At 45.2% G+C, this 24,883-nt stretch overlaps 1 protein-coding gene across 11 annotated transcripts in view; it reads left to right on the forward strand.

Annotated features, from left to right (window-relative positions):
• PACS2 (phosphofurin acidic cluster sorting protein 2) overlaps nt 1–24,883 on the forward strand; it is a 78,558-nt gene that overhangs the window by 36,005 nt on the left and 17,670 nt on the right. For 2 of the 11 annotated variants that reach the window (XR_010432652.1, XM_064664379.1), the window contains exons 6-19: nt 839–912; nt 1,674–1,754; nt 4,082–4,141; nt 5,405–5,562; nt 7,640–7,730; nt 8,460–8,537; nt 9,294–9,415; nt 10,176–10,311; nt 11,000–11,104; nt 12,617–12,723; nt 13,445–13,599; nt 16,973–17,083; nt 19,015–19,123; nt 21,029–21,061. Coding sequence is in view for 10 of the 11 variants with exons in the window: in XM_064664379.1 (XP_064520449.1) it covers nt 839–912; nt 1,674–1,754; nt 4,082–4,141; nt 5,405–5,562; nt 7,640–7,730; nt 8,460–8,537; nt 9,294–9,415; nt 10,176–10,311; nt 11,000–11,104; nt 12,617–12,723; nt 13,445–13,599; nt 16,973–17,083; nt 19,015–19,123; nt 21,029–21,061 (1,420 nt within the window). In the remaining variant the exon portion in view is untranslated. The remainder of the gene's footprint in view (nt 1–838; nt 913–1,673; nt 1,755–4,081; nt 4,142–5,404; nt 5,563–7,639; nt 7,731–8,459; nt 8,538–9,293; nt 9,416–10,175; nt 10,312–10,999; nt 11,105–12,616; nt 12,724–13,444; nt 13,600–16,972; nt 17,084–19,014; nt 19,124–21,028; nt 21,062–24,883) is intronic. The other 9 variants (XM_064664381.1, XM_064664380.1, XM_064664382.1 and 6 more) reach the window with 9 other exon arrangements.

Consider the following 24,883-nt stretch of genomic DNA (forward strand, 5'->3'; position numbering starts at 1 on the left):
CTTCTCCTGCATACCAGACCAGGCCTGAGCCATCCAGCAAGGGTTAGCCGTGTTCTCACCAACCCTCTACCAGCATTACTGGTGGATGTGTTGAGAACCTGTAGCTTCTCACCTGGATAAGTGTTGTATTCAGGAGATTCACATTTAAGCTCCTCTTCCATCTTCTTTTTCTTTGAGTATTCTACAATGAATCTCATTAGCTTTAGATGAGACCTGCAAACCTGCAACATGTTTTGCTATGGATGATGGCCTGGTTTAATGAGTGTAAATCCATGGTGTTGTGCACTATATAGGGAAGACACTGGGTTTCTATTTGTGATCATCTTTTTACACGGCACCAGCTCCTGCTCACTGCTGCAAGAGTGAACTGTTGAAGGTAGTTCACGCAGGTGCTTGTGTGTTGTTGCCTGAGTCCAGGCAGCTCACCTGAAGTGTCATTTCAGTAAAGGATTTAGACTCTCCTGTCATGTTTTACTTGCTCCTTTAAGCCAGTTATGCCCATGTTAGGGGGAAAAAGTAATTTCACCTGTGGAGAAACCTCTTTACTTGCTGCTGTCTACTAGGTGATCCTTTCCAGGGTAAATTGAGGTGATGTGTCAAGGAGCCTTATCTATGTGCTGGTCATTCCTTCTTGCTGGAAGTGTTTCTCCTTGTTCCTTACCTCCAGACAGTTCCCATCTCACTGGTTCTAGCACAGATAGATGCCTGCTAGTTTATCTTCTCCTTGTGTGCCTCCTTTCTTGATTTGTGACTCGGCCTTTTCTGCTCCTGAGATGAGACCATGTCCTCACCTTAAAGGAGTTTCACAGGATCTCTCCCCTCTTTCCTTCCCTTTCAGACAACTATTCTGAGGAAGAGTACGAGAGCTTCTCTTCTGAGCAGGAGGCCAGTGATGATGCCGTACAGGGCCAGGTACTGTTTAGGGCATGGTTTCTCTCTGTGAGCTCAGTAGAGCAGGTACACTCTCAGCTCATGCTTGAAACTAAAAGTCTGTTTCTTTAGCTAAGCCATGCCAGTGTGAGACTGTAACCAAGTCTTTAGCTGTGGTGGAGAAAGCCTGCACAACAGTGCATTTCTTCTACTGTACTGTGATTTATCTGTTCACATGTTTGGACATGATCTCCCTTAAAAAACATTAGTATCCTTGTGTTTCTCTGCTTAATGGTCAAGGCATGACTCTATTGCTTCTATAGTAGTGATTGGATTCAAAGAGCCCAACTGGATCCCCAGCTGTAGTTAAAGGGCCAGTGGGGTCTGAGGCAGTCTTTAGTCTTTAATACCTTTTGCAAAATAGGTCCTTACAAAGAACTCACTGGTTAGATGCGAGATGCTTTTGAGTTTGGGTCTTATTTGCCTTCAGACTCTGGCATCACCTGCCTTCCACCTCTTGGAGGGTACCGAGAGAGGAACCCACCAAAATGTGGGGTTATGACTGTCCTTGTTCCTTGAGTGTAAAACTAGGGCTGTTTTGCTTCTCCAGGCTGTTATTCCTGTGTCTGCAGACCTGGAATAACTGCCTTTTCCCTCTACCATTGTAATTGCAATTAAGGCAAATGCTGAATGCCTGGAAGACAGGGCAGCGGGTTCATCTTCATAGAAGGAACATTTTTAGTGCTTAAATGCTCATGTGTCACAGAATCATAAGGTAACACAGGAATCCTCTTTCTGTTCAGGATTTGGATGATGATGAGTACGAGCTGGGGAAGCCCAAGAAGCAGCGGAGATCGATAGTAAGAACGACGTCCATAACCAGGGTCGGTGGAAATTAGTTATACTAACACTGACGGGGTTTGGCCAGGATGTGCAGTGCATGTGGCTTGTGGGAGCAGCAGTACTAGACATGCTGCCCTGCAGAGAGCTTGGGGGCACTGTCACAGCATGCAAAGAGCTAGGAAAAGCAGCCAGTTCAGGGAGTGGGACCCTCCAAGGCTGTGTGCATGTGCTGTCTTCAGTGTCCTTTGGCTGCAAAGTTAAGGAGCTCTAAAAATCATGCAAGTGTATGAACTTCCAGTCCCACTGAAGAAGCCAGTGCAGGATCCATGCTCATGTAAGTCCTGAAAGTAGCTGTAACTGAAGGAAAGCTCTTCTATTTGGTCTCTGCATGGGAGAGGCCAGCAGGAGGGTTTCAAAATGAAGCAGCTTAGTCAAGGCCTGGAGTTTGACAGATGAACATGAGGTGTTGCATGTGGTGCTGAGGCAAAACAAATAGCTGGATATTATATATATATAGAAGCTTTGGAAGGATGCATGCAGCTATCCACCCACTCACACAAGCACAAGTGTGCCTGCAATGCTGCACTTGTATGGAGCAGGGACTTGTGCTTGACCAGTCCATAATGCAGCTTTCTGCTTGCACCAGTGTTTGTGCATGTCAATGATGACAATAACTCGGAATCAGCGAGATGCATTAAGTTTGGTTTTGGTCTTAGGAGTGAGTTTGGAGATCATTCTACCACCTCTAAGGCTATTTCTGAAATGCATGGTTTTATAAAGTTTGAAATAAACCCTGTTTTGACATGAATCTGACACTATAAAGATCCTTTCTGTGAGACCAGGAGTGTGCTAGTTCATATCCTTGGTGTCTTTAGTATTGTTTTGAAGTGTCAGTGACCAGCCAGGACAAAATTCACCACTTGGTTATTAAGGAACCAACTCATAATAGGAAAGTCTTTCTGGCCCTGATCTGTGAACTGATACTGAATCTCCAGTGTGTGCAACTGGTGCAAACCCAGGTTTGGTGCTGCTACATAAGTTAATATCAATGCAACTCCAAACCAAATCTCCTTGCTGTCAAACCATTCAGGCCAGCAAACAGCTCTTGTCATGTCAGCTTAGCTACTGCATTTTGTGTCCTCCCTCCACAGACTGACCAGCTGGTCCAAGGTGATCTGTGTGATGGATGATTTTGCTTGATGTCCTGAGCCAGAGGAAAACCCTTACTATCATGAGAGCATCTTGGCCTCACAGGTGCATTGGAGACAGAAATAGGGCAGTCTTTGAAGAGTCTGGGGCATTTATTCCACCTAAACTTCAGCTGTCTAGGAGGTGGCTGCAGCTCACAGGATGTGAGTTCAGAGGTAAAGGGCTAGTTTTGAAGACATGGGTTTGTATGAACTGTCTGAGGCCAGAGTGGGAGCGAGCAGTTGGACTTGCAAGAAGAGCTCACGTGAGATACAGGAGAGCCAGAAGTGAACAACTTTCTTCACTTAAATGTGTCCTGGCACCAACCACTTTCTACTCCCTTCTGACACAGGGATGCCACTTCAAAAGCTCTGTACCAGCACTCAAACCTAGGCCCTTCTCATCTTCCTTTTATTCACACTGTGCATATTGGGTTGGTCAGTGACAGGTAGAGAAGGGCTGGGCAGCTCATGGCAAATCTCAGCTGTTTCATCCTGCAAAAGAAGGACTCTTAGGGGCAAGCAAACACAAAAGAAATGTGGTGGTTTGGCTTGTGTTGTTTTAGACTTGGTCCTTGCTGTGTCTAGGATCTGGGTCTGTGACTTGGGAAGCATTTTTGTGATAGGGACAAGAGCTAAGGACAAGCCCCACAGCTTTTCTCCAGTGCTACTACTCAAATAAATGGACCTGCCAGGATGAACTGCGAGCTCCTGCAAAAAAACCAAACCCACGCTTTGGTGGTAAAAGACATAGTTGTTCTTTGGGTCAGTGGGTGGATGCCTGTGTTGGCTCACCCTTGTTAAGAATCAGAAAAGCTGGCCAGTCAAATGTTTGCCAAAAATCTGTCAAACAGGTATAGGAGGTGATCTGGCAGATAAAATGATTTGTTATGCCCTGTGTGTCCAACCAAGAGCAATGTGCCATCTGTCAGGGCCAGAAGACTTATATTGCTTGGTGGAGTGGGACCTAGGTTGTGGTAATGCAGGAATGAAATTATCATAGGTGTGGAAAATCTGATTTCAACATAAGAAGAGCAGAGATGTAGTCTGTGGTGCCAGGAGTTGTTTGATTTGAGGCAGCAGCTAGAGCACCAGTGTGAGATGTGTCTGGGCTTCTTGCAGACTGAGAGAAAACAGTTCACTTAATGCTTTACTTATGTAAAAGTGTCTTTAACTTACAGCAACAAAACTTCAAACAGAAGGTTGTGGCATTGCTGAAGAGGTTTAAAGTGTCTGATGAGGTAAGTAATTAATTCTGTAAGCCTTCCTGTCTTCTGTGTTGCCCTCTGCTTGGAACATCTTGCTTTAGTCTTCAGAAACTCTCTCCCATTTTCTCACAGTTTCCCTCATTTTGTTTTTAAGTCTGCAGTGGATGTGACCTTTCCTTACACTCTGGCCTTGCATGGAGGCTTGAGGGCCAGCTTCTAAATGTCAGCAAACATTTTCTAGATCAAGTTTTATCAAAAGCAGATTTTGGCAGCCATCTGTGTACCCATTAGTTTTGCAGACTGCTTTGAAATTATCTTTGACCCTTTCAAAGGCAAATAGTCTATGGTGTATATTGCTTGTGAAGTTAAATCCCAGCCTATTTGATCATCTCACTAGAACAGCCAGGCAAGACATGTAAAACTTGGACAGGGAGCACAGATCCCCAGGAGTCAGCTGTTTGGTCATAGCTGAAAATGATGAAACAGATCCAGAACCCCTGTGTAACATTAAGTGTCTAATATAAAAACAGTTAACAGCTCAGTTGGCTGTTTGGCCGTGTGTTGATTTTGTGGCTTGCGGGAAAGAGTGAGTAACTCCTCGTGCTTCCTTATGCTTTCAAACAGTCCTATTAGCTTTGCTGTTCTTCCCAAGTTAGCTCAGCAGAGTCAGCACCCATAGCTAAGGGCTCAGACAGCTGAGCTGCTGCTTTTCCAGAGCTGGCACTCAAAAAGCAAGCTCTGAACTGAGCACAGCTCCCTGCTTACTCCGGAGGATGTGCGAAGCAACCAGGAAAGTTTAATGTGAGGTGTCTGTTCTGCCTTGTGTGTGGGTGGTAGTGGATCCTCGTCCAGGTTTCAGGCGCCTCCTGTGGACATTTTTGGGTATCAAATGAGAAGCTGTCAGGGCAGCTTTTTCAGTAAAACCCACGACAGGTTACGCTGTTGGGAATACTGGAATTTTGTAGTGGTTCTAAGAAAACTGGGACTCCCTTGCAGCCTTTTTAAAGCATTGTTTATAGAATGGGGTTGAATAATGGACATAACCTGTAGTTAAATGGCTTGCTCACGGATGCCTAGTCCAATATGAAACTCCTGCTTAACCAGACACTGACAAGCTTGATCCAAAACATGCATTTCTCATACACTTAATGTTCATGTCAGATATAGTATCCAAGCACCAGGAATAGAATCTTACTCCCAGGACCATGTGCTACAGTCCTGGGGAGAGTACAGGTGATGTGGGATCGATCTGTCTCCTGACAGGCTCAGTGATACCTGTTTCTGTCCTCTATGTAGGTTCTGGATTCAGAGCAGGACCCAGCAGAGCACGTTCCAGAGGTGGAGGAGGATTTGGACCTTTTGTATGACACACTGGATATAGAGAACCCCAGTGACAGCGGGCCAGAAATGGAGGATGATGACAGTGTCTTGAGCACTCCAAAGCCAAAGTTAAAGTAAGTGTGAGGCAACTTATGCTGGGCCAGAGAGAGACCATGCACAGTGTCAGCACAGATCAGATGTTGGTTTCATACTCACACCTCCATTCTGGTTTTCCCCCTCGTTGGAGCCCTAGTGTGTGTTGTGAGAATGGGAACGACTGCTTGTGAGCTTGGGATAGCGTGTGTGGGGTCTGACTTCTCCTCAGTGTCAGTTCTTCCTTGTTCCCTTTGCAGATGTTATGCTGCCCTGCCACCTGAGCACAGGGGGTAGGAACTGCTGACAGGCAGGCAGAGTTTTGAGGAAGTGGTAGAAACAGATAGGAAGTGTGTGCTAAGGTAGAAGACAGTGTTGTTGGAAGCTGCAGAAGTAGTGGCAGGGATGGGCAAGGCAGACTGTCTTTCTGGAAAGGCTGGTAATACCCTGTGTGGAAAGACAGTCTTTGCAAGGATTAAGGAAACAGAACTGCAGAAAACAAGTGAATTCCTCAGGGCCCAAGGGCACTGACTGCAGCACACGTAGATACACTCAAGCCTGTTCTGAAAGGGCTTTTGTGGGCACTGATGTGTGGGTCAATCACAGCACTGTAGAGCTGAGCTGGGGATTGCTGGCTCGGGGTCTTGAGCAGATACAGAACCCTGAGCTAACAGGGTTCTGTGTCACATCTCTGCCCTGTGTCACATCTCTGCCCAATAAAGACTGAAGACATGAGACTGTTTGAGCTGCACTCATGCTTCTGACTGGTGTGTGGTTGCATGCTGAGGCCTTCAATGTTGTGATGGCTCTGAAACAAAGCACTGGGGTACTGACCGCTGCAGTTGGTCAGTACAGCACCTGCTAAATGCTGGCTAATTATCAGGTGTACTAATGTACTCATTAATGTACAATAACCTAATTGGTCTGAGAATAAATTCTGAGTCTGGAGTGACTTGTTCCCTATCAGTGAGCCAGAAGATATCAAGAATGGATTGGAGCAGCAGTGATAAGTGATGAGGTTGGTGGCTTACAAAGGTTTGGAGCTTTGACCCAAGATATCACCAGTTGGTAGGCCCTACCTTGAAGGGATTTGAAAGTAGATGTGTTGTAGTAAGCAGCAGTTTGAAACAAGCAAAAATGTTTTATTGTACACACAGAGTTCATATCCTGTTCCCGGGAGCCAAGGAGCTAACTGTTCTGGGATATGTGATTACTGGAATAATGCTGGAATTGGAACTTTACTGTGTCTGGTCCTGGAGAGACGCTTTGTGGTTTGCTGCATCCAGTTCTTGAGTTCATATCTTGAAGAGGATGTGATAAATGCTGATGGCTTGTAGGCAGATTTTTCCTGCAACAAAAAAAATCAGTTCCTTAAATTGTAATTGAGTCTTGTAGCCTGGTGTGATGAGCTGCCTCTTATGTGGAAGCACAATCTGATTGTGTGTGTGCTACCTTATCTTATTGAGCAAATGTGTAATTGGAGCCTAGGGCTGAGAGCCAAATCCAGATCCGAGCTGGAAATAAAATGCATATTAGCACCAGGAGTCACTTAACCCACAGGAGCAGAGTATCGGGGGGATGGGAGGGGAGGCAGTAATTCTAGTTGCTGTATTTCAGTCAGGAGCTAGACCCTGTCTGGAATGTTGTGCAGTTCAGTCAGCATTTGCTACATGAAACAAGATGGTCATTGTGAAACTTTGCACCTGGTGCTTGGGGTAGTAAGGACACAAATGCTTGTGTGGGGTCCATGTGCATTCTGTTCTGCTGTTGGAATATGCTGGACCACATGCCCACCCTGGATCTTATGGAAGCAAAAGCTGCTGTTTACTGTGTAGTGTGAGAGTGTGCAGGCATTCCTGCACACATAAGAGCTTTATAAAAATAGTCTCCTGTGTGACGGTCAGACAGTGTCAGGGCTAGACAGGGATCCCTGGACTTTTTGGCTTCTCTACTGTCCTGGAGATCTTCCTCTCCTTTCTAAAGTAGCCTATGAAGTTTACTGGAACCACTGGGGAGCAGTAAGACCCCCTGGGAACAGTCATGTTGCTTTGCTGTGAATGTGGTGGACTTCTGTGGTGTTTTTGATAATAAGGAAGTCATTTTGCTTTTCTTATTCAGACCTTATTTTGAAGGACTGTCACACTCCAGCTCTCAGACAGAAATTGGTAGCATCCATAGCATCAGGAGCCAGAGAGAGCCATCAAGTCCTGTAAGTCACATTTCAAGAGTTACCTGTCTGCAGGTAGTATAGCAGACCTGCACTAACTCTATTTGCATGTGTAAATTAAAGCACCCTCTCTGACCTCCTCCAAAGACTTGGATGCAGAGATAGGAATTTTCTGCTAAGGAAACACGTTTGGTTGTTGGTTTTCTTTGGGGGGTTGGGGCGTTTTTTTGTTTGTTTGGTTTGGGTTTTTTGTTTTGTTTTCTTTTTTAATGCAAACACTGTATTAACTTAAGGATACATCTTCAGGTTATGTATTAAACACTCGCTAATGGTATGATTAGTTTCAGATTCTCAGGTGAAGTGACTGCCAGGGTGAGAGGTGTTGCCTGGGAGTTTTAGGGACTTTTTTGGCACTGTTTGGAGGAGGCTTTACCTTACTGATGTTGGCATATTTTTCATGGTGGCTGAGAGTGAACACTGAGAGGCAGCTCAGCCCTTTTTCCATCCCCTTGTGGATGGGCATATTGGCTGCATAAAGGGTCAGTCCCATTCCAGGGCACTTCCTTGCCTCTACTGTGTATTGTGCACGAGCTCAGCCACATCCCACACTAATATGTTTGGTCCTGGTGTGGCCAGGAAGCGCTCCTGTTCATCCTGCAGAGCTGTGCCACGTTTAAACGGAGAAATCTATCTTTTGAGTAGCCTGATCCAGAGAGTGTGGCTGGAAACTGTGCTCGTGCTAAACCTCCTGATGATTTTTCTTCTCTCAAGCAGGTAGAAGTGCCTGAAAAGACAAAGAGTCTTGGAACCAAACATACAGGAGACAGTATTTCTGACACTGTCCCTTATGTAAGTTGAAAATGCATTTGCTGATGTTCCTCCTGTCAGTTTGGGTGTCAGCTGGGAGCTGAATTCTCTGCCATGTTTCTGTCTGTCCATGTAGTTGCACATACAACACAACTTCCATGGGTAACATCAGCTGCAGTGAAGATAATGCTGAGCTCTCCTCCTGCCCTTGGTTGTTGGAGGTTCTTGTCTTTCAGCTTTTTGCAACTGAAATGCTCTACATGGCCTTCTGTTCAAACAGCCTTTTTCTTGGTTTGAGGAAGGCTGGCCCAAAGTATGCCACTGAGCATGTGTACCATTCTGAAAAGGGTTCTCAGGCCTGTTCCATGCTATTGGACAGAAGTATTACTTCAAGCTGAATTGGCTGAAATCAAGCTGTTCCTGGGCTAAAAATCCCAAAGCTCAAGTTGCTCTGCTGGGGACATGAAGTGTGTAACATTTATCCCATGTCTTTCTCTCTCTGCTAGTTCATTTGGGTAAGCTGAATTAATCTGCATGGCATGAGTAGTCATGTCCCTGGCTTTTTAGCTGAGAGAGGGCCTGTTCCAAATAGCATCCTACCTTTTCTACCTCAAGCTCCCTTGTGAGGCAGAGCTGGGAACTGGTAACCCCAGATAGCCAGTATTGGCTTCTCCCTTTTGGCAGTGAGTAGCATGTCTGGAGGAGGCAGGCTCAATGTGCCCCAGCCAGAGCAAAGCTCTCCAGGTGAGAAGAAGGGAGAGTTTGTTCCTGGTAACTCTGTTCCCTGTGTTTTTGCAGGAGTCTAACCAGCAAGCTGAGGTCCAGGAGGCTGAACTCCCCACACCAGATGTGTTTGTTGAGAAGCTCCCACCGAGCGGGAAGATCACTAAGACAGAGTCCCTCATCATCCCATCCACCAGGTAGAGAGAGGGGGGACAGCATTGTGCCTGCTGCAGGGCTGCTCAGGAGGTCAGGGACAGCGTGCTAGGGTTTGGTCATGATGCCACTGACTGCAAGGACACCCTCCTTGTGTTTGGGCATTTGAATGATGGGTCTTGAGCACTTGGTAAAGGAATGCTCAGAGCCCTGAAGGGCAGCACTGCTCTGATGCTGCTGTGGTCTCCTGTGTTGTACCTGCTCCATGACCAAGGAAGTTTTATAGAACTCTGGAGCTGCTTGCTTAAAGATACTGTTGCTAAGTCAATATCTGATGCTGATTTTGGCCTGAAAGGTGGTTGGTTGTCAAGTCTAACCTTTAAACCTTCCCAAATAGGATAGTGAATGTGGGCGTCAGCAATCCAACAGTATAGTTTCTCTGGTTTGCAAGTAAATAGTTGTTCTTTTGGAGGTATTTCTGTGCTGCTTGGGAGTGCATGACTGCAGTTTGCACGGCTGGATCCTATTATGCTGGTGTAGCAATAGCAGAGCAGTGGTGTGGGTCTAAGCATGGGCTGTGGAAGTCTTCCTGGGACTTCTGGGAACGTGCTTTGTAGCTGAACCTTGCACTCTGCACTATCAGAAACAGAATTAACAGGTCTCAAGCTAACTCAGATCTACGTGCACAATTCCCCAGTGCCTTCACTCGCATTATTGAGATTGCCAGACTGGGAGATCTGGGATTTGGGAGGTGGGTCTCACTCAGACACGAGCCAGCTCTGGAATGTAAGCACATCTCTCTAGCAGGTCTGAAGGGAAGCAGACGGGACGTCGGGGAAGAAGCACATCTCTGAAGGAGAGGCAGCCAGTGAGGCCACAGAACGAGAGAGCCAACAGCCTGGACAATGAGCGCTCTCCAGACACCCGGCACCACTTACAGGTGTGAAAAAGATTACTATGTCTCCAGCCACCCATAGTTTTTCCTCTTTTCCAACTATCTCCCATGGTCCTTTTCATTCTGGTCCGAGTTCTGTCCCTGCTGGAAAGGAACTGGGCCCTGTAGCTTCAGGAAGGAGGGAATTTATGTCTTGGCTAAAACTGCATCTTCCATCCAATCTGCTGGGATTTGCCAGCTTGTTGTTTTGTCAGCCAGCCATAAACTGAAAACACTGGAACAGATTGTTAGAATGAGAAATGAATAGGAATGTGTTGAGGAATTACTCCTTTGAACTAAGGCAGATTGCTAGGGATTGCAGTAGGGGACTGACTTGTGCACAGCATATGTACCATGCTTTTATTAGCTGCAGGACTCACTTATTTCCCTCTTTGGAGGAGACTGTTCCTGGCTTTTATGAATCCTAAATTGTTGGGCACTATTAGTTGGTATAAAGTGATGTAAGCAAAAGTGCATGGCAGAAGAAGTAATGGCCAACCAGTCCAAAGTGGCTAATATTGAAAAAGCTGCTGTGTGTCAGTCCCATGTGCTGCTAGTGTGCCTTTCCTGATGGGATCACTGGCCAGCCATGCATGTACAGCCACCTCTCATGAATTGCAAGAGCTAGAGGTGGTGGCTTGATGGTTACAGGTGACATCTTCTACTGTTCTCTTCTCCATGTCTTTATTTCCAGATCCCCAGGAAAACAGTGTATGACCAACTAAATCACATCCTGGTTTCCGACGACCAGCTGCCAGAAAACATTATTCTTGTCAATACATCTGACTGGCAAGGCCAGGTAAAGGCAGGAGACGTTACCTGAAGCACAGTTCTCCTGCGCTGTTCCTCCTCAGGAATGGACAGGCCTTGAGCTCTACCACTAACCAAGTAGGTTCTGTTGCTTGGTTGGAAGAGCAGTGGTGGTGCGTGGGGGCTGGCAACCTACTGAGTGCTTAGTGCCTACAGGTTGGATTTCATTTGACCTGGAGATGCTGTGGGTCTTGTAAAGCTTTTGCCACCTAAATGTTTCCACAGAGGTGTTTTCTCTTCTATAAAATGCCATTCCTTCTGGTTAGCAGCACACTGGGAATGTCTTGACCCTTGCACTTAAAAGCCTGCTTCTAAACTGTGGTAGAATGGAACAAAAGCAGCAGGGAGGTCTGACCTGTGGTTTAGGCTGAGATTTCTAAACGCAGGTGGTGAACACAGGAGAAAATATTTTGGGTCAGCTTCGTAGCTGTGCACATGCACTCATGATTGATGACTGCAGGTCTGTCACCCCATCCTTTCTGAGTGATAGTTTTGTTAAGGAGAACCCTGAGCAGTATGTTTTTTCGCTGGCAACAAGGGGTGATTTGTTACAGGTTTGGAACACATTTTTCTCCTTTTGGAACCTTATTCTGAGAAAGCAATAAATTATGTATGGCAGAGGACCAATAAACATGTGCTGGGTGACTGTCGCCTGGAGAACTTGTGCCAGGCATTTGGAGTTACACTGTCTGGTTTGACTTTCTGCTTCTGGAAGAACTAGGGTCTCAATGTGTGAGAGAGCAAAAATACCAGCTGAACTACTCGTTCCAGCTTCTCTATACTTGGAAGACAGAGAAATGCCTTCTAGAGATGAACAGAAAGCATTGTAGGTCGTCTTCCAGTGGTTCTGGCAGCTTGTGCCTTCAGTGTCAGATGACATGCACTTAGCAATGGCTGGGTTGTATAGATTAGCAGTACAGAATTTGAAAGTGTGAGATAATTGCTAAGTGCCATAACTATGTCCATGTGTACCCAAGCTGTGTGTTGTTCCCCATTAGCTGCATGGAGGGGAAACAGTCCCTCATGAGGAACATGTATGTTGATAGCACCCATCCCTTTTTTCAGTGCTCAAGGATGGGCAGAACATTACATTTGTTTAAAACCTTTTGAAATCTGGGAGAGATGCAACTGCAGTTCTAGAAGCAGGCAGGTAGACAGTATCTGCTCTTACCCAGTGCTGTCTGCTAGGTGAACAGCCTTCTGCTGGAACCCTGCCCTCTGTGGCCATAAAAACTGTGCTGTTCTGGAGTTGTTGTTGCTATGTTTGGGATATGGTCTTGTTGTCTGTCAAGAAGGTGTTTCCATTTTTCTAGAGGAAAAGCTTTCCTTTGGCTGCTGCACAAGGACAAGGTGTTTGAGAAACAGCTATATCACAAATCAGACAAAGGGAGAGAGCCCAAGTTTGGGTATGAGAAGACCTGGGAGGTTGGGGGAGGCATGTTTTCTTCTTGTGACAAACTGTACCAAAAAAGGACTATAAAATATTCTGTTCTCTCCTCAGTACCTGTCAGATGTCTTGCAAAAGCATACATTGCCAGTGGTCTGTACATGCTCCTCTGCTGATATTCAGGCAGCTTTCAGCACTATTGTCTCCAGGATACAGAGATAGTAAGTTCTCACCTTGCTTGTGTTGTTTGTCTCAGCTCTAAAAGCCTCTCAGTTCCTGTGCCCCAGGGCCCAGGGAGTTTATTTCTCAACTACTGGATGAAGCTTCTGCCTTTCAGTACTTCTTCCAACCTGCTCTCCTGAGGTCAGAATTGTGTGGCTCTTTAGCTCTCACCAACCCTGCAAAGTTGTTCATGTTCTGCCATGTGTGGGGGGATGCAAGTCACCCACACCAGTGGTTATAAAAGGTTGTGCTTTGGAGGCTGCCTCATAGCTCAGATACATGCAGCAGTAAAGCATGAAAAACTAATAAGTGTTTTTTAAATAGTTCTTGCTTCCTCCTCCAAGTAATTCCCAAATTAATTCCTCAAGGCACTCCTTAGTTATCTGCTGATAGCTGTGGGTACCTGAGAGTGTTCTCTGACCCAGCAGTTAGTAGCAGTAGGGTACATCCTAACCTAGATAGTTGAGTACAGCCCTTTAGATGATCCAAATGTGTGAAAGAAGAAGCAAGGAGACCAATTAAGAAACTACTGAGGAAATGTTGTATTTTATTAATAATGTTTTAAGCTGCTGATTATCATTGTGATACTGCTGTTTGTATTGAAGGAACTCTCTTCTGCCATAATTGTTATTAACCTTTTTTTTTTTTTGTTGTTGTTGCTTGGTCTGAAATACATGGTTGAAACACGATTACAAATATGTTTCCTCTTTTTCTGTCTAGCTGTAACTGCAATTCACAGCCTCCAAACCCAATTAAAATTGCAGTGGCAGGAGCCCAGAATTACCTCAGTGCTGTATTGAGGCTCTTTGTAGAGCAGCTGTCTCACAAAACTCCCGACTGGCTCGGCTACATGAGATTTTTGATCATCCCTCTAGGTAAATAAGGAACAGTTTTTCTTCACAGAAAGATGAATGGGTTAAATGTGCTGTGTTTGCTCAGTAGAAGGCTTTCTGGAAGCTTTGGCTATAGGTATATGTCTGTTAAATGAGGCAAACTGTTGTATTATTGTGTAATGCTGGTGTTGCTGCTCTTGTGTGAGTGAATTTCATCTTTACGTTCTTGATGCCAAAGTCTGCTTTGTAAACCTTTTATTTGAAGCAAGGGGTTAAGTACTTCTTCCCCATACAGAGAGATTCTTATATATCTTTTTATCATGGTACAATAAATGCCCAGAATAATGTCCCAGAAGCTCTTTCCCTGGCCAAAATGTTAAATTCATTGGGCATCATGTTTCCCAAAGCGATAACTGTTCTGGCCTCCATGAGCCTGACTCCAAAAATGTTAGTGGAGAAGGGGTTGAAAATTTTTTAAAGGCTCTGAAACTGCTGAGAATTTTAATTATTCAGATTACATGCATCTTTTGACCTTTCCTTTACGTGCTGTTCTCCTCAGGTTTTTCCCTCAGTTTTTCTGCACCTTATCTCTGTCTTTTAAGCAGCTTAACAAGCCTGCCTGGCTGGAAAGTTACCCAGCTTCAGTCGCCTGTGTTGAAGGAAATAGAATGGACTGATAACAACATTAAGGGTCTTGTTCTAGTCAGAAACGTAAGGAATGCTGTAGTGGCAAAGCCTGGGAAGCCAGACAGTCACTGATGCTGTGGGCAGGGACCTCTGGGCAGTGCTGGTGTGGTAAGGATGTGAGGCCAGGAGCTGGTCTAGTCTGAGTCTTGGCTTGTGTGAACAGAGCACTTGGGTGATGTAGGCAGCAGAAAACTTTGAAAAGCCTTTTTCTCGATGTTTTCCAGTCTTCTAGGATTGGGACCAGGTGATGGCAACTCCTGTGGGAATCAGAAGCTGGTGGCCCAGCACCATGAACAGTGGAGTTAGGCTGCTGATTCAGTGGTAGGATTTGCAGAAGTCAAATGAAAAAGGCAGAAGAGAGTTGGATCCTTCTGTAAGGAAAGGCATTTAGTTTCCAAAGTGGTTGGCAGGAAGAGAAGAGAGAGCCCTTTTGGGACTAAAAAAATATTTTCTGCAAGGTTCAATGTGCTTTGAATGAGAATCTGTGCGACTGAGACTTTGATCCTCACTTGCTGACTGTCTCCTGGCCTCAGAAAAAGAGTTTTCTGTCCTGCAGTCATTAATGATTTGAAAACCGTTCTCTCTTTGGAAGTGAAACACAAGGTTCAGCTAGTGTGGCTTTGGGTTGGCTTTTTAATCATAAAACTTTGTTTTGTAATTTAAAAAAAAGGAAAAAATTAACAAAGAATTTTGATAATGAAACTGCTTCAGAACTCTGAATCCTTTTTAAATGTACTTCAAATATAGAAACTTCTCTAACAGGGCCTTTTCCATAGAAGTCTGCAGTGTTTCCTGATGGAATCAAGAGCTTATTTCTGGCCAGCCTTCTGGCAGTTCGTTAAAGTGATTGAGGAGCAACCTCTCATTTCTGACAACTGAAAAAGCACCAAAGACAGAATGGTGACTGTGCCATAAATGTCTTAAAGGAAAAGCCTCTGTGCTGCTATCAATACCTTTGAACTAGGGATGGTGGAATTTTTCCTAAGGTGGTTTTACCTGCTGAATCCACAACTACACTCTGCAATGACAGTGGTTTATTAATAATGAGAAATGCTTAGTGTCTGTAAGCAGCTGTACTGGGAGATTCAGTCCTGCTTCATGCTGCTGATTCTATGGCTGGAAGATTCTTTTGATGTCCAAACCACTGTATAAACAACTGAAAAGGGGCGGGTAAAATAAAATGAGAAGTTGGAGGCTATTTTGGCTGTTTGGGGTATCCTAACATTTTATTTAGCTCCTGTGGATAGAACTTCTTGGGAGACCTCCTGTTTTTTAGTTGTCTCTAACTGTATCTACCACATGCAGTGTGTTTTCCCAGCATGTGGGAAGGCTTCTCCAGTGCATGGGGCAGAGCTGTTCTGTGTGCACTGTTTAAAAGTTCACTGCAAAAGAAATGATGGGTGTGAAAGTAGCCATGATCAGGAGGGGCCAGGAAAGGATTTAGGCCTCAGTCTTTAATGACAATGAGGGGAGCTCAGAGAGACCTCCTGCTTGAACCTTTCCCGGAGGTCTGGAAATTAGCACTTTTTTTTTTTTCCTGAAAATTAGCAGATTTTTTCCACAATAGTCTTTACTGGAGCACAGTTTGTATAGTTAAGCAATTGGAGTCGCCTCGAGAGAATTTGTAAAGTTACCAGTTACCAGCTGGTGATTCAACTGTTGCAGCCTCTGGAAGTGTGAGATGTGGGAATGGAAGATGTGAGAATTTTGTATGCAGGAAAGATGAAAATAATCTGATTAGTAGGAACATTACAATGACTGATTGTAAATGTACAGGATTCATGCTGAGCATGACTGCCATGTGGTGACTGGAAAGTGTGATCCTGGCACACCTTTTCTCTGATGTTGAAAGACTGGAGAGGTAGTTGCAAGAGGGTGCTGTCTGTTTTAGGGACATAGGTGGCCTAAAATGAAAATCTGCCACCTCCCAGGGCAGAGTTTGTCACTTAAACACCTTCCCTCTCCTGCTCAGTGTAAGTATAAAGTCAGATCTCCATCCAGAGCTGGAGGCTGAACACACAAAGCTTCTGCAAAGGAGGTCTTTCCATGCTCACAGAGGAGCTGAGCCATGAGGCTTAGCTAGAGCAAGCAGGGACCTGATGCATATGCCAACATTCACTGGGGGCTGTAATCCTTGGACTCTGTCTTCTGTCTTTAATTACAGCGCATTTATTGAGCTTATAGCCCTTTTCCACCAATTAAACAAGCCTCCCTGGGTTGTTTTTCCTGGTTGAGGGCAATTGCCTCTTAGTATTGCAAAACACCTGTGGTGCGTGAATGGTGTTGGGAAGAAGAGGTCTGGGTCCTCCTGGCAGAGGTGACCTAGCCATGGTGTGTGTGGTGCAGGAAGGGCTGTTTGGGAAAGCCCCTTGCAAAGCTGAGAGACTGAGATGGAGAGTCATAGGGCCTCTGTGTCTTCCAAATCATTTATTTCCTCAAAAGTTTCCCAGTCCTGTTTTCTTTGGCCTTCTAAAATTTAATTTGTTGGGGTGAGGGGGGAAATGTCAACTGAAGGATATCAGTGTGTTGAAGCAGTCTCTGCTGGGAAGTCTGTTTGCATGCTCTTGTAGAGATAAGCTGCACTAAATTACTTGGTTATAATTGAAGAAGTTTATTTCTGGGATGTCTAGTGTAATTTTGATTTTGGAGTTTAATTCCTTACAAATAAAAATCATGCTTGTGTGAAGTGCTGGGAAGAACAACTGTCCTGTTTTCCTTTCTTCCTTAGGCTCTCATCCAGTGGCCAAGTATCTGGGGTCTGTAGATTATAGATACAACAACTTCTTCCAAGATCTAGCCTGGAGAGATCTATTCAACAAACTTGAAGCACAGACCACTGGTAAGACCATGTGTCTGTGTCTGGCCTGTGTGGGATGAAAAGTTTGAATGAGTAATTTTAGCAAAGGTCAAGTAAATACAAGAGGAAGCAGACAAATGTTCCTGTTCCTCTTTTCTCCTCACTCCACCACATTCCCATTTCAGATCTGACCTTTGTAAGCCCTTCATATGGCGGTTTGCAAAGAGTTGTTGGCTCCCAGAGGCACTAACTAGCTGCCTCTGAGTCATGCTGTTCTTACCTGGCTCTCAGCTTTGTTCTTTGATGCAGACGTCTCTCTGCCAAGTTCAGTACATTGCTTTCCTTCAGAAACTGTACAGCCTAAAGATCTGGAAAACTGGAAAGTCTGAGAGGATTAACTTCTCTTAGTTGTGTGTGAGAATGTTCTGAAGTCTGCTGGCAGGACCTTTCTTGTTAAAGAATTTTGTTCTTCACCAGTGTGGTAGCAAGTGGGAGCTGCCCTAGGTCAAATCAACAAATTCTTATTCTGATCTGAGATTGTTCTAGGCCAGGTTAAAGCCTTACTCTGTGTTAAAATATTAATTTGCTTAAAATATTAATGCTTACGGTTTTTTCATTGATTTCAAGAATGGAAAGAAGCAGGAGAGAGGGGGATTTGCATCTGGCATTTAGGGCTACATGAAAGCTTGAGATTTGGTGCTGTCACGGCAGCATAGCCCATATGGAAATTTCACTAGAAGGAAAAAGCTTTGGAGTTTGTGGAGCACTGTGAGTGTGGGGAGGTTGCAGTGTGGTTCTCCCTGGAATTGCAGTGCCTGAGACTCCCAGGATGCTCCTGGAAGTCCTTTAACCATGAGAGGAAGAGAGAGAGACCTCTTCATAGGTAAATCTGCTTTTTTCAGCAGATGGGAAGGTGGCTGGACAAGGCCCTGGGCACCCTGTTCTGAAGGTGAAGTTAGTCCTACTTGAGCAGGAGACTGGACTAGAAACAGTCTACACATTTCCTTAATCCTAAGCTTGTAGAAGAACAGGTGTATGGAACTGGTTTCTTTTAATTCCTTACTGCACTTGTCTAGGTTCATAATACAGTAGAAATCCAGCCTGAGAGCCACAGGTGTTCCTTAGTGAGATGTCATATGCTGGTTGTATGCTGCAACCCTTATTTATTTTTGCATTATTGTTCAGTGCAGATCTTGTACATTCTGTGTTTTCATCAAACCCTGTGATGGCATAAGATGATCTGGCAGAGAATTGTAGCTCTTAATAGTTCACTGTTCAAATACAAAGAGTTGGATTAAAATGCCCATATATAAGGTATGGAAGTGCTTGGTGAAGGTCACTTGCATTCCTGTGATCTCACATTGAGGCTCTTCGCTGGAAACCAAAGAAATATTGAAAGTGTTTAGGAAATGTCTTCCTGTCAACTTGAATCAAGCACAGTCTCACCTATCTGGAGCATTGCTGCCATAGATGTGATCTTTGTGCTTTTCCTGTCCTTGCATGTCTCTCAGTCTTCTCAGTGGACTCAGCAAGGCCATGAGGTCATTAGGAATTCAGGTCACTGAATGCTGGTGTGAGCAGAGCAGCTCACCTGGGAGAGGTGGCCAGGCACTTTCTTCAGCAGATATCTGCAGTCAAGGTGTGGAAAAAGCCTTAATCTGACTCTGGGCAGGTACATGTTTTCAAAGAAAAGCTTTTAACCACTATAAAATACCCGTGACACTTCAGTCAGTAACGCTGTGTGCAGATGTCTGTGCTTATGTACTTAGTGTTCCTTCCCAGTGTTTTCACCTTAATGCTCTCGTAGGATGTTTGCTTTTGGTTGGACAGCTTTACTGTGCTCTGGAGTAAGCAGAGCTTCCTGGGGGAGATGCAGTTCAAATGCAGATGGCAGGGCACCATCAGCAGGTGGGAGGACAGTGGTGCTGGTGGTTGGAAAAGTCACTTACATGCTTTTCTTTGTTCTCTTGCAGTTCCAGAGGCACCCGATGTCGTCTCCCGGATAACCCAGTACATAGCAGGGGCAAACTGTGCACACCAGTTGCCCATTGCTGAAGCCATGCTGACATACAAACAGAAAAGGTATGTCACTGCTGTCATACTGGCTCCCAGGGTGAGCAGCTGGTTGAAAACAGAGTGCTTTCTCATCTCATGTGCTAGCAGTCTTAAGATCACTCCAAATGGCAAAACCCTTGGGAGCCTTACGGTAGCCTGCACCCAGTGATGTGTCCCACTTAGTGAATCTACAACAGTGGGGTTACTTCAAGTGCAGTGATTTTCTTGAAGATCTGAGAGGTTTGGGAAAATGGGGACTAAGGAGGATGGGGGACAGACAGAGTATATCTGCTTAGGTTCCAGAGATCTCTTACCACAGAGACCTTAGTGTGTAAGACTGGACCTCAGCATTCCCCCTCAAAGTATCTCCCATGAGATCTAACCTTTTTACATCAGTGTTGATGGAACTGAAACCCTTTCTTTTTGGAGTGTAAATAGCAGAGCTTCTCGCAGGAGAGACAAAATCCTTGTTGACTGGCAGTTGCAGGCTACCAGGACTCCTTCTGGGGAGGGCTGACATTCACCAGGTTTTATCTCAGCTTCTCTTAAGGGATAAGCAGCCTGCAGGAAGGATGATTGGGGTCTGAAAGCAAGAGCAGGAGTGTGTAGAGCCTCATGTGGCCAGGGTCCAGGAAGAAGAGTAACTGTCACTGAAGGGTAGAGAAGCATTGTTATGAAGGGACAGACAGAATAATAGATTCCAACTCACATCCTAATAATTTCCAAGAGTAGGACAAACACTCAGCTCATGTGATTTTTCTCAGTTAGGGACTAGGAATTTCCTATGAGGCATGGATGGTGTTAACTGTTAATCACTTCTATTTGATTTTTCATTTTTGGTCCATTAACATCCCTCATTGGTGTCTCCTTTGTGTAAGAATTGTGAGGGATTAAAAGTGTGGATAGAGTAACTTTTTTCCCTCTTTTTGGAAATTCTCATTGTATATTGCTTTTCCATTCCTGTGTCTGTTCTTACATTACTTTGCAGAAATGATTCAGTAAAATTCTGCCCATTCTACATATTTTCCTAGGGAAAATATCTCTGAACTGACTAGTCCAGTAAAAGGAGACTAGTCCAGTCTCTTCATGTATTTGTGAACTTCTGTAAAATTAACGGGATAATAAGAATTAAATTTGAAGAGCCACAGGGTACTTGAAGCTCTTGTCTTCAATTTTCCATTTTGTTTTTGGTGTGAAGACTTACCCTAGTTACCAGCAGGGAGATCAAACACCCCTAGTGCAGTGTGAACCCCTTCTCAGGGCAGCCTTGTTCTTTCTCTGCACTCTTGGGTTGCTGGGTTCTGCACTGGTTTCCACTGCCTCCTGCATTCTGTTGTAGATTCATTTTTGTCATTAACATATATTTAATCATTTTGAGTTTCCAATGTGCTCATAAAGATAAACTCAGTACTTTGTTGAAAAACATCTAAAATGTACTTGAGCAAGACATGCCCTTAGTCCTCCCAGCAGTGTGCATGACAGCTTTAGCAGGCTGGTCTGATCCATTTGGATTTTAAATCCTTTGGGCTCTGGTGCCGTGCCTGAAGCTGTTGATAGGTTTAAGTCAGGCTCAAACCCTGCAGAAGGATACTGGGAAGAGAGATTGCTGAGACTGGTAGTCAGACTGGCACAGCTGGCATTCTCTCAGCGTCTCTGTGTGTCTGCTTTAAAGTAACTTCTGCGTTCAGGTCAGTACCCCATGAGCAAACCAGAGCAAGTTAGAGTAACAGGCTCTCCCATGGAGCGTGGGCAGTTGTCTCCCAGTGTGCCTTCCTTTAGATATGCCTGTCTCTCTCACTGGCAGCAGCTTAGGGAGGGTATTGTGAAAAACAGCACAGAAATTGTCTCCATTAGCACTATCTAAATGAATGCATCACTTTGTTGTAAGTATAATAACGCATTTATCTTTTTCTTTGGTTGCTTCCTGAAAAGGAAAAAGAGCTTTCATTTTGATTTTACCTTAAGGTATCAGTTCCTTTTAGGCTCCCTCTCCCATCTCCTATCTCTTTTCCCAGTGAACTGGTCTTTTGTGCCTTGTTTAACAGTTCCTGCGGATCTGGGATGCGCAGTTGGTGCTTTAGGTTAAATTCTGCTCGCTGCTTTGAAACTATGGCATCTGCTGGCAGAATGCATAACTGAAAGTGACTGCCGTGCCTTTGGACCACACATTTGGGTTCCCAGCATGTAGACTGAATGGGAACGAAGGAGTTATTGAGAGAGTAGCTTTGAGCAGTAAAATATGGAGAAGGTAGGGTTTTTTCTTGCCTTTTTCCTGGCTATCAGAGGATATTGTGTAGCCCCAAAAGGATCAGAACTGAGAGAAGGCTTTTCAGTTCCCGTCTGTTGGAACTGGAGTGCTGCAGGTGGCACTCAACGGCTCAGGGTGGAGTTCAGCTGTGCAGTGTCTGAGTGCAGACCAGCAAATCTCCTCCCTGTAATCAAAACAATTGAGGACTAGTCTCTTACTGGCAGGCTATCCCAAATGAATGGGACTTAAGAAAGAGATGTATGCTAGCAGTGGAGTTGTGCTCTCTGAGCTGCCTCCAAGACCCCCTTGCTCCGCAGGGTCCCATCCTTTGAATCATTTGGACATTGTTTATTTTGTCCTCAGCTCACAAAGTTACTGCAGCTCCCTCTCCCTTGAGGACAGAGGTGAATGGCTTCTCCAAGTCCAGCTTTCAATGCAGTGGTCTATGCAGAAACAGCAGCACTACCTACAAATTCATTGCAACAGAAATCTCCCAGAATCCTAGCATTTGTTCTGTTAAACAAGTCCTAGTGGTCCAAGGAAAGCCAAGCCAGTCTTTAGGATGTAGCTGTATGTGATGAGCTGCTTTATAACTTTACTGCCAGCTATCCCTATTTTGACCTACCTACACTCTCCTTCCCGTCCCCGTGTTCTCTTTGTCATGGCAAAAAGTTGGCGCATGTGCTGCCTGTGATGGACTGCAATGGTGCCAAAGCTTTGTCCTGTTCTTTTGGAGCATTTGCTAGCCTTACCTGAAATCAGGGGGGCTGGCAATGAGGAAGGGGTTCAAGAAGGAAATGAATTGCCATTGCAGCTCCTCTGCGTTACACTGGGTGACTGACTTTGTCTGTGATCTCTGGGTACTGGTTACAGAATTGTCAAGGAACAGTGCAGCCCAGGGTGCTGAGACTGTGATGGTGAGGTGGGCTTCTCACTAGGAGAGGTGTCTCATTGATACCGATAAACTCTGCATTGTTGTCCTGAAAGAGACACTGTGGTATTTGAGATCTGAGGCTCACCAGACACTCATTACCAGTGCTAGATTGCTGATCAGCTCTGTCAACCTGGGCTGGTGTCACCCACTGTAATTCAGTGCCCAGCACAGCTCATGCCATGTGGCTTCTGGATAGCCCTTGCATGAATCTGGGAAGCAGCTTGGCTACTGGAAATGGAAGCATTGTTCACTTGTCAGGACAAAGGCTGGGTCATTTCCTGCCTGGTTTACCAAAAGCTCTTCACTCTGTCCTGTAGAGCACTTCCCAGCTTTTGCTCCCTGGAGCACAGTTGCCTTGGGTTGGAGGGTTCCTGGGCAGTAGGAAGCAGGGGTAACACTGCTTTCTGCCTGCTGTGTGTCTTGGAGGCTCTGCAGAATCCAGGTCATTGCTCCGAGTTCTGCTTCTCGAACACACCCTGCAGCAGTCACTGAACACGAACGCAGCTGGTGAAGATGGCCCCGGTCTCTCCTCTGGCTCAGCAGAGCCCATGTCATGTCTGATTGCTTCAGGAACCTCCTTGGGTAGCTGGTGGAAACGTAACAGGAGTTCACTGTGCCCCTGGCCTGGCCAAGCAGTGCAGCAGAGGAGAATCAAGGCTCAAGAAAGGCTGGGTGTCCTGTTGAGTATGTCCAGCTCACTGTAGGAATGTGAAGAGTGTTGTATGGGAGGTTTTGGGGAAGGTTGAGAGGTGACTCAATCTGATGTGTGCTGGGGACCTGGAGTTGCTTTGTCCCTTTTTTGGCTTGACCACTGGAGACTTGGTGGAACTGGGACAGTGTTGGTGAGCAGACAGCTGCAGCTGCCTGGTGATAATGCTTCATACAAAAAATAAACCTTGGACAGTTTTTGGTAGTGCCTGGTCTGAAGTGGCTCAGAGGTGATAAAAGTCCCCTCTTTCCTATTGCCCTGCTTCAGGACTTGCCTGGAATAAAGGTAGTGTCTGAGACCCTCCTGCTAGGAAATCACAGATGTTTGGCTTCATTTGAATCTGTTTTGGGTTGCTTAAATTTTAAAGGCTAATAAGTGGCATAACTGCTCTAAGTGGTAATTCAGTCTCTCTTACTGTAATATCAAAGTGCTTTGCAGCTTAGCTTGTACACTGAAAGGTATTATTCCTTCTGCTTGTCAGGTGGCTGACTCCTGGTGATACAGCTGCTTCTCCTTTCTAAGAGTCCTAAAACATAAATCCGGATATCATGTCTTAATCTGAATGAATTTCTTGGGGTATGGAGGGAGCGTGCAAGTCCATTTCTGGACAGGTTACCTTTGAGGCACTGATTACAGTTGCATGAATTTTGCCCAAGCAAGAATAGTAATTAGACAGCTCCGAAATCCAGATAAAGATTTTCTTTCTAGCCTCTCTGGTTTTTGTTGTCCTCTAGAATTTGTTGGCTTGTGGTTTTTGTCGTATGAGGGTTTTTCTTCCCCAGAATTAGAGATGTGAAATATCAATAACGCTGTTGGAAATCACAACCCAGGGTCAGGTCTGGCTTTAAATTACAACTGAGGCACCAGGGCCTTCAGAAGCCCTGTGGGTAAAAGTAAAGCCTGGGGTTAAACCTCTGGAGCCTGGGAATCTGTGCAGCCAAGGTAATAAGGGGGAGCTGCCTTTCCAGGGACAGGGGATATTTTTCATTGCAGGGCTGTGGTAGGAGGAGTTGAAGAGGCTGTTACGAAGGCGAAAGGATTCTGGATTAATATTTTGGGATCTTGGGATCCTGAAGAACAAGAGTTGTGAAAGAGCATGAAAGAGGAAGTGGAGAACAAGCACGATCATCTCATCTTTCCTTTCATCCACATGAAGAGCAACTGTTTTGAAAAGCTGCATTTTCAGAAGTACACGTGCAAGACCAGAGTTCCCAAGAGGACATGTGACAGGACTAGGCTGGCTGAGCTGAAATCCAGCTGGATTGCTTCAGGAACAGCCTGTGCATCATTGTGAGCTGTGATAAATGGTGACTGAAGCAATGATTTATTTCAGAATTTCCACTGAGCTCTCCGCAGTGGGAGTCAGAGCTCCCAGGGGGAACAAGAATGAGTTTTCTGCTGGAATTGGGCATGGTTTGTTTTTTTGAGAGCTCAGAGTAAAGCCATTAGTAGCTGAGAGATGACTGGGCAACTATTGTGCTTCCCTCACTTGGTCAGCAGGACTTGCTTTCTGCCTGCTTCTCAGCCCATGGAGCTCAAGGAATGAGAAAAAAACTGAGCCTCTGTTCTGTGCTGCTTCCAACAGCTCAGTGGTTTTCTTGTTTCCCTTTGCAAATGAAAATATCACGTGAAAATATCACGTTTGTAGGAGATGTGTTTGCTGGGGACCTGCAGCTGTGTTTGCAAAGATGTGACCTTTCTACCTTCCAACACAGAATCAGGGATTTGGTCACTTTGTCCCATGCTTTGGGGGAAGAATGAAGGGGTGTAGTGCCTGGGTCTGTGAGGTAGGAAGGGAGTAAAGCCCTATTGTTTGCCCTAGGAATGGATAAGAAGAGCTGACCCTAAGTGAGAGGCTGTTTGCAAAATTACACTCTGCTTTGGACCAGGAGGGAG

The sequence above is a fragment of the Pseudopipra pipra genome, chromosome 9 (assembly GCF_036250125.1).
Source record: "Pseudopipra pipra isolate bDixPip1 chromosome 9, bDixPip1.hap1, whole genome shotgun sequence".
NCBI classification, from domain to species: Eukaryota; Metazoa; Chordata; class Aves; order Passeriformes; family Pipridae; genus Pseudopipra; species Pseudopipra pipra.